General features: G+C 43.7%; 1 protein-coding gene across 3 annotated transcripts in view; it reads right to left on the bottom strand.

Moving 5' to 3' along the window:
• The window catches only part of LOC123978972 (transcription factor IIIB 90 kDa subunit-like), a 167,183-nt gene that overhangs the window by 116,412 nt on the left and 40,949 nt on the right, over positions 1-9,822 (bottom strand). For all 3 annotated transcript variants that reach the window (XR_006827108.1, XM_046062638.1, XM_046062639.1), the window contains exon 12: positions 8,292-8,591. Coding sequence is in view for 2 of the 3 variants with exons in the window: in XM_046062638.1 (XP_045918594.1) it covers positions 8,292-8,591 (300 nt within the window). In the remaining variant the exon portion in view is untranslated. The remainder of the gene's footprint in view (positions 1-8,291; positions 8,592-9,822) is intronic.

Raw genomic sequence — 9,822 nt, 5'->3', positions numbered from 1 at the left:
GCACTGTACCCCCCCCCCCCCCCCCAAACTCTCAGGCCTGCCCAGCTGGCCTAGCAGCAGAGAGGAAATGAGTGGAACATGTTAATGGCTAAGTTTGTGAATGGATTAGCTGCATACATTAATAATAAATCATTATGATTTAAAGGAACAATACATGTGAGTTTCACTGTCCCGCAGCAGAAGACGGCTACAGGTTTAAAACAGCTGATAACAGTACAGCTGAATCAAATATTTATTTGACAGATGCTGAGACTCATGTCTTTCATGGCCTACCAGCTCCTCGTTCTCCAGCCAACACATTATATTTTGCTTGTTTAACGGTACAGAAATGGTGGTGTGGAAACAACAAATTGTGGTTTTTCCAGGTGGCTGTGTGGGACTATTTCTTGGTCAAGTACAGAAAGGTCCTGAAGACAAACTCACAGAGACGTGAATCCTTAAGGAAGTTAGTGCAGTTTATGGATAAATGTCTTAACTGGCCCTTCAGCCAGGCTACAAGTTTGGTGGTCCCAGAGGTCAAAAGTGCAACTGTAACTTGAAAAAAATCCACCACCGATAGGATGTTGACAGGATATCTACAACTGCAAACTGTCAATTATTAGTCTTATTTTTTATTTATAGATTTAAGAAGCAATTTGTGTGTGTGTGACATCCTCCCAATGTAAAGTGTCTGGGCTGAATGGGTCCGGAAGCTAGAAAAGGTTTTTTGGCATCAAGCTTATGAAAATCAACACCCCAGATAATCCCAGTTTAGTCTCACGTTATTGATATCATCTTAATATATCGCTCAATAACAACTATTTTAAACTGCTCTAAAAGTATAGGGCAAATAGTATTACTACTGTGAGGGGATATACAGTACTACCTCAACCTTGGGTTGATAATGGGGGGTCAACTTATTTTCCATCAGAACAAGAAAAACAAACAAATGGTGAGATAAAAAAAAAAAAAAAAAAACTCCAGTGCGATTTCCTTTTTTTTGAGAAATCTTCTCAAGAACCTCAAAATAATGAAACGAGACAGAATAAAGCAGATTGTTGCACTTGTCTTAGGAAAATTAAATTTTTAAACCCTTTCGGAGCAGCTGCTGGGATCCAGCCAGTGACCTCCTGGTTCTGCCTCTCTGCTCGTTAGCATGAAAAACAACAAAGGAGCTTGTTTTTTTCCTGAGTGCTGAGGAGGTAAAGTGTGATGCTGCTGAAGCTCAGGATGAGACAGATGCTGCTCGTTTCAAACACTATAATTGACTCAGCAGAGCTGCTGTCAGAGCGCAGGCCTGTCAGAGAGCTTCTACCACGCTCCCAAATGCTGAGAGCTACGATTTACTGCAGTAATTGCAGTTAGCGAGGAGGACGGATGGTAGAAAATGTTTCAGCAGAACAACTTCTTGTCTGGGGAGCAATGACCGCTCCCTTAAACGCAGCCCAACACCTGAAAAATAGCTGCAAAAATTGGGTGTGAAACCAAGTCAGATCTTAAAAATGAAATGGATTCTTCAAAGAGCAAAAGGCCCCACTGAAATCCGGAGTTTCTCACACTTCAAACGGCTCTTTCCCCAGACGTTTCCAGGCAATAAAAGCGGCAGAATGGTTTGACAAGAGCCGGGGAGCTGTGCTCACTGAGGTAGTTAAGGTCAGGGCAAACGCCATTGATTGAACTAAGTGCTCCGCTGAAAACAGTGTGCCTCAATCAATGCTGCCTCTAATGGTGCGAGGCGGAGCTCCCCGAAGACCTCGCCATGGACGAATGTGACAAAGTCGTTCGGAGGTGCCGGAGTCACGTTCTCTCTGCTGGCAGAGCGCCGGCCGGCCCGGCTGCTCTCAGCTTCTCCTCTGATAGCAAGTTAATGAAAATGCCATTACTCCGACAGGACGTCGATGAGGGAGCGGGGCAACACAGGCCGATGGAGAGAACAGAGTTTAACAAGGGATGCACAGCCGTCACTGTTTCAATGACAACAGCGTTAAATTAATACATTTAAACTATGTAATCTACATACTACCAACTTCACTTATTATTGATTACAAAAACAAAATTATAACTCCATCAGTTGAGAAGTAATTAGGGCTGAGGGAAGAAAGGTTTCAGTGAGTGATTAAGGAAAGAGTCCTAACTTCATTTATTCCTCCCATCTGAACGGGTAAAAAATTAATTTGGCTGATTTACTTTCCCCTGTGAATAAAATAAGGCAGAGGATTGATTCTAATCACGTGTTACAGCCTTTGTATTGAAGCTGAAGTAGTTTGGCATTTGGGGAAATAATTTATTTGGCTCTTTGCAGGGAGTTCGAGGAGAGGACCGATCCCGCTCTCACATGTGTGTGGTAAAAAGAAAGGCAGAGATGGTAGCTGGTTAGTGTAGAACACAGACTGCCAGCACCTGTAATGCTCACTGATCAACACTTCAGATTATCCTGTTTGTTAAATCTCCCCCCCGTTCGCCTCCTCCCAGCGCCCAGTCCAGCTCGCCGCTCCAGGATTCCCAAAGCGTGTTGCTTGAGAAGCGTCTCTTCTTTTCAATGGCTGCAACTGTGAATCAAAGGCACTCGTTAGGAAAAACGCACGAGTTGCCGAACCTGGCCCGGTGCCGAGGTACTTGACCTTTTTGTAATGCATCTATAAGACAGCTTCCATCACGCTCGACAGGTAGGCTAACTATTGCTCAATCACACGAGAGAGAAGTGAGGTTTGCGTTCCGGTGTCCGCTGACGTGTTATTTAGGCAGATCTTTAAAAACTCAGTCAAGATTTTTCCTTTTTGTTTCCGTCGCCGGCTCCTTCTCCTTTGTACCTTCTGTTTTTATTTTAGGATCTGTGCCCAGTTCAGGTTTGTTAACCGATCTGTTCCAAAGCAACTGGCTTTGCATTTCTCCTTTGGACCACAAATATTTCACTTCCTTTCATTAAGAGACTGAACATTTGTGCGTTTGCATGTGTAAAAAGGTACAAGGCCATGTTAAAAGTCAGACAGGATTCTACGAGCTGTGAAAATCTGATTTTAAAAAACACCATTTGCGGCGCCAACTCACACTTATTGTATTATAATTAAGAAGTCTCGCAACATTTATTTGAGCCGTCAACATTAGAAGAGCTCCTTGTTTTTAGTGCAAACTGCTGCGATCACTCACATCAACAAATCTGGGTTAAAAACATCTGGTGAATGATTGATAAAATAATAAATCTTATGTATCCATTTAGTAAACAGACAACATATAACCAAACAGCTTGTGTGTGGGCGTCTGCACACTCCTGTTTATTTTGTTTCCTTTCTTGTTCTCTTTTCCTGAGAAAATCCAAAATGACAGCGTCTCTCTTGTCCTGCAGAGCCCTGCTAACAACGTCCACAGAAACTGCACACACTCGCGCGCAAAGATGAAAGGCTCAGCCCTAATGACAAGGTACCCTGTCCACTTAATACTTCAAAGATTGAGCTGGGTGGGGGGGGAATAACACCCCCTCCTGCCCCTCACATATCCACCACAGTTAGCCGAAGCCTGAACCAAACCAGGACCAGCAGATATCGACAGACCCTCGATCTGCATCCCGTGTAACCAGCCTCTAAACAAAAACACTGACACTGGTTACACACAAACACACACACACACACACACACACACACACCCCAACCCAAGTGTAAATCAGACACACATCTTCGTTTCTACACACACAAATAAACAGAGGACCAAACGGGGGCAAACACTGAACCGCCACACAAACTGTCCATTATGACAAAAAGTCCCAGGAATTAAACTAAAGACGCGACTCGTGAAGTAAAACATTCTGTAAGGAGATTTGCTTCTGTTCTACTTTAAAAATCATCTCAGTAACATCAAATAAATTAAACTAATTACTTGAATTAAAAACTCGACAGGTTGTTTCCACACGGAGGAGTTAAATTCACGCTGGGGGAACTACTCCCATCTTCTACTTCTGTAAACAGCAATACCACACTGAAGAAATACTCTTACTACAAGTCACGCATTCATGATTTTACTTCTAAAGTAAAAGTAGAAAAACACTGGCATCAAACTTTAAAGTACCAGAAGTAAAAGTACTCATGCAGTATCACCCATTTCAGAATAATGTATATTACTGGATGATAATTAGTGATGCATTAAGGTTGGGCTACTTTTAATTACTTTCTATAAACACTCAAGTCTTATCGTCACCTGTAATAATACACGTATTTGTTGATTATACTTTATTGTATCATTAATCTGACATTGTAAAGTTATCAAAGTGAAATCAAACAGCAGAACGTAGAAATACTCAGGTAAATTACCTCAAAATTATACTTAAGTACAGTACTTGGTTGCATGCACTTTACTTTTCAATGATTGAAAGGAGATGGTGGTGGCAGGAGAGGGGACCAAAATCATTGCAAAGACATCAACTGAGAGTTAACTGGATCAGGAATCTGCTGCCACATGTGAAGGTTTCTAAGATTGTAAATGTGAACAAATTTAAACTGTCGCAGCAGTTTTATTTACATAGCCCACTAATAAAAATCACAAATGTGCCTCAAGAGGCTTTAGAGTCTCTACCCTTTGTCTTTGGACCCTCGATCCCGATGAGGAAAATCCCCCTCAAAAACACACAGGCAGTAGATGTTGTGTCCAAACCTTTACAGGCCAGACACTTTGCTAACAGGACGTCTGCATGCAGACTCTCTCTGTTGAAGCTTCAGCTTAAGGAAAATATGTAGGGTGATCAGGTTTTCCTCTTGCTGCTGCTGCTTTGTTTACAATCAGCTGCCTGTGTTTAGAAAATGGCATCTGTGGTCACATGGGTGGGGGCAGGGTTCCTGTTGGCACTACTACCAGCTAGCCGATAGGTTTCATCCATCACGTTTGACGCTGCTGATGGCCGAGAAGGCGATGAAAGGCCTCTGCTCTTGTCGGGTTGGGTCTGTGTGAACCTTACTCCTTCACGGTGGAGCTCATAAGCGGGTATCAATCTTCTCAACTTACTCAAAGCAAGAAAAGCCGACCGCCTTGTCTTTATGCTAAGCTAGTCTAAAGGCCAGTTACTGCTATTTGTCGCAGCAACTTATTCTGAACAGATGAGAGGATGCAAAATTATCTTTCTGAACGTCTGGAAACAGAAAAGGTTTAATCAGGGAGCTTTGTTTTTTTTCTTGATATCAAACAATACGGCAGCACAATCCTGTTACACCAACAACACACGCTGTAGAAGCAGATTAAAGAAAAGACAGAGACACACTCTCAGGGGAAAGTGCAGCTAACCTCTAAATCGTACGGCTCCCTGGTGAGATCAGCCTCAAGTCCCACTGGCCGACCATTAAACCCTTTAATCGCAGCCATGTTTCACTTCTCAGTGCTGACTCTGTCATTCATGGCCATATACGATGAGCCTCATGACACGTAGACTTGAAGAGGATGACTCAAACTAACGTCACTCTATAACAAAAACCAATTTAAAAAGACACATTTACAGTTCACATAAGAGCGAATGATTCAAACAGCTGTGATTCATTGCAGTTTGGTAATTGTGGCTGTTCTCACTCGTAACCCCGTCCACGCTGTGGAGTCCCCAGGATGAAATGAGGTCAGCGGCAATACCGGGCGACACTTTCATCAGGTTAATGTAAAGCCAATAAAACTACTGGATGGATAGCCGTGACATTTGTTTCAGACATACAGTATGTCACAAAAGTGAGGACACACATATCTGATTCTGTCTTTTCATGTTTCAACACTGAAGACATGACACTTTGCTCCAGTGTAACGTAGTGAGTGTGCAGCTTTTATAACAGTGTAAATCTGCCGTCCCCCCAAAATAACACATCACACAGTCATTAATATCTAAACCCCTGGCAACAAAAGTGAGGACACCCCTAAGAGAAAATGTCCACATTGGGCCCAAAGTGCCGTTTCTTCAGTGTTGTCATGTGAAAAGATATCAAATATTTACTATTCACTCACTAATAATGTGAGGGGTGTACTCTCGTTTGAGAGACACTGTACGTGTCACCCTCAGGATGAACGCAGATGGCTTTCTTTAGCGCCATCATCAGGTCAACATTTCAATGTGTCCGGTACTTTTAAATACCTGCAGAACAACTGACATCCACGTTAGAAATGTTGGCGCGTTAACGTAACGTGCTAAACTAAGACGGAGAGCATTGTAAACACGGCTCACGCTTGTCATCAGCATGTTAGGTGCATGTCAAGTCTCTTAACTGCATCCTCGTTTCCCCTCACAGGAGAAACGAGGAAATATATGTTTAGAGAAACGAGGCGTCCGTGTGTGATGACGGCGGCAGCTCAGAGATCCCTCAGAGATCCTCGGAGCACAAATAAGAGCTTTGGGACGGCCAAGATGGCGGACCAGAACGATTTCTGGTTCAAGCAAGGGAATGTAAAATAAGAGGCGTGAGATGGACCTGTAGTCTCGTTAATATATAGCACAGATCACACCCTCTTCAGCGCCACCGAAAGAAAGCTCTAAACGGCGCTCATGCTCGGCCTTAAGTGCCGTTTTGGGAAAAGGGAGTAGACATCGGGAGCGTTTGAAGAGAAGCTCTTCAAAGACGTGGAATCGTTAGGGGGTAATGAGGCCCAGGTCAATACTTGTGGGCCCAAAGAGGCTTCTGCAGGCATTCAAACCTGTGACCTTTAAGTTACAGGATGTTCTCCAAACATCAGACCACTTCTCCACGCCTTCCCTCACAACATCCATCCATCAAAACACACGTCACCTCCCACCCTTGGTCTCTCCTGACGCCCGCTCCTCCTACTCAGCCGTAAAAACACAGGTTTCCTCATCAGGACGGATGAAGCTGCACGGCTCCGTTACCTCACATCCATCAACGCCTCTGCAAGCCCAGATAAGGGGGGGGGCGCAGAACATCCTACTCATGTAATTAGGTAATTATAGGCAACGCATGATGGATCACTGTAGTTGTTTTATTTTTGCAACTGTTAATAAGTCACATTGACAGAGGGTGTGATCACTCCTACGGTTTGTTTTCTTTCTAACCGCAGCAGAAAGGTTCAGACTGTTCTGTTGACATGCGCTCAGGTAAGCGAACCTAAATGAACCAGAGCCTGGACACGACCGCCTCACGTACTACACGTACTGTGTGGAGCATCTCTTCTTCCTCCGAGTCTTCATCAAGACCAAGTGCTAAACCTTGTGTTTCAAGTCTTGAACAGGTGGTTATTTATCTGTACTGCACAGTCTACATTTTCCTCCTGCTTGAGCAACGTGACCGGCTGCAGTCAGACGGATTAAAAAAGTAAATCCATCGTCAGGAAAATGGAGAGTCTGTTCACTGCAGGATCAGGTCTTCATCGAGCACGGGGAGGACGTCAAGTAATTAAGTTTTAAGTCATCAGATTCTGATTTGAGGCTGAATCAAGTCCACACTTATGCTTTATACCCATAAACCATTGCACCGTTTGCTATAATTTGATCAGGTGACCGTGCTGCTCCTAGTTATGATTTCCTGTCTTGTACAGTAATTCGGTTCACTCTACTTAAAATGCCATAATTCGCTTCCACACATAAAAACCTCTCTGAGATGCAAAAAGGTGCTGCAGATACCACATGTCAACCGCCTCAAGGGTTAAAAAAAAATCTTGAGGCTACCCTGTCTCCTGAACGCCTCCCACACGTCCCCTTCCTACCCGTAGTGTACTTAGGAGGATGAACTATAATGAGGGATGACAAATTTCACACAGCTCAGCCAATTTCATTCTGGAGCAGAGTTAATTACGACAATTAAACCTGGGAGAGCTTTCTTTAACTTGATTATGGGTTATTATGGTGATACAGTAGGTACCAGACACAGTCAGGGATGAACGGCATCACCGCAGCGTTCATAATCAGATCATGCTCAAGGGCACTGCTGCTTTTATTAAGATGTGTGCTAAAGTCAAACAATACGCCCGAAAAATGTTGTCTTAAAAGCATCAGCTTGACTCTAACCGCAGTGTGTACAGTCGAGATTTATTAAATGCAACCACTCTTCCTCCCGCTCTGCTTGGATCATACTGATGACACATCAAAATACAAAGAGCAGCACACAGTTACAAAGCAGGAACGGCCGACGTCTCAGACAACCGATCTAAAAGCGGCGCACGGAGGGAAACTCGAGAGCTATTTTTTGCCACCAAATGAAATTATTATGCTTGAGAAATCAGCAATCTGTGGCGAAACCAAGAACGCATCAGATTTAGTTAATCTGATTTCTGGTAATGTGATTGTTCTGCCTAAAAACGAAGCGTCTCGTATGATAAAACCAGATAAACCAACAGGCTGCACTCACTGTTCTCCTTCCCGTCTCCGATGCAGCTGCCGATGGTCTCTGTGAGGCCGAGGGTGGCCGCTGAGGGCATCCTGCCCAGGATGGACGCCAGCGAAGGGCCTTTTCGTTTTTGACCGTCCTCCTCCTGCTCCTCCTCTGGTCTCTTCTGCTCCAGTTTGATCAGAGCCTCCAGCGAGAGCTCGTCGAGCTCTTTGCCAAAGTGCCTGGCCACGGCCTGAAGCTCGTCTTCCTCTTCTGGTTCCTCACAGTCTTCCATCTTGGAGGTTGTGGACAGGACCTCCTGCTCCTCATTGTCACCATCTGGGAGAGGGTCAGAGTTAATGTGGCGTTTGATTTATCACTTTAAAAAAGGAAAGAACTTTTTTTGCTTGCAACCTCTTTGAAAGGGACACTAGGGGTCAGGATCAGCAAGCCTGGATCTGATCAGCTTTGTGTTGAACACATCGTCACGACGGACAGAAACAGGAAAATGGCCTCAAAGTTCACATCTACTGGACCAAAATATTGTAATTTAACTAGTTCTCCCTTAGCTCAGTACCTCCTCCAGGGCCCGTGCAGGAAATGTGCATGAAAATCACATATCAGGTTGTTACATTTGAAGCATGGTAGTCCAGCCTCTGCACTGTAAACACACCGACAACTCAAAACCTGCTCAGGACTGCTGTTCAGCTTAGAGCCACAGCAGCACAGCTACAGTTCTTAGCCATGCAGCTACATGAACAGTGCTGCTGGCTGAGAGTAGCTCATGTACACTTTTAGTGAAAGATCTAGGCCGTGAGGTTAAAGTGCATGTGCGTAGGGGCTGCGATGACCTTTAATTCTCACCATCAATTATGAATTGTTTAGAATTCCAATCTTTTTTCCTTTCAATTAATCTGTTTAGTCTATAAAAGAAAGTTTGGGAAAAACACAAGCAATCAAAACATCCAGTAACTAGAAGGTCAATGTGAACCTCAACAGGAAATGAGTTTAATAAAAAAGCATCCTGGTGCGAAATAAAGTGCTTTTTCTAATTATTATAATACAGTTTGTATCTTATTATACAGCTCATGACTCCTCAGTGTTTCCAGAGGATTAATAAAGCAGCAGAGGGTTACAATATACGGTCAGACTGTCTAATTATTATCAGAATTTCCCCAATTAAAGAAAAAAAAAAAAACGAACATCCTATTTCATGACATTTAGAACTACCACCGTCGCCTGAAAAGTGTTGCTGATGATGATGATATCAACAAGTGAAATTATTTTTGTTTCAAATCACAGAGTAAAATGGGGATAAATAATCACATCTATAAAAAAATAATTGGATCATAATTGTGGCCGTCCTGGTCTCTAATTGAAATTTGTCCTTTAAATCTGCGGTGATTAAAACGTCCCCACACAGACTCCTGCCCACAAGTCAGAAAAGCAACTCCATTATCAGTTTGAGAAGAAACGAAATGCCGCCGGATCTGAAGGCAGCTCAGCAGCTGGAAGAGCAACACGCCTGAAATCAGCGACAGCATGCGACCCCCCCCCCCCCCCCCCCCCC

Source organism: Micropterus dolomieu, linkage group LG11 (genome assembly GCF_021292245.1).
Source record: "Micropterus dolomieu isolate WLL.071019.BEF.003 ecotype Adirondacks linkage group LG11, ASM2129224v1, whole genome shotgun sequence".
NCBI classification, from domain to species: domain Eukaryota; kingdom Metazoa; phylum Chordata; class Actinopteri; order Centrarchiformes; family Centrarchidae; genus Micropterus; species Micropterus dolomieu.
The sequence above is the reverse complement of the archived record's forward strand: the minus strand, read 5'-3'. Positions and strand labels throughout refer to the sequence as shown.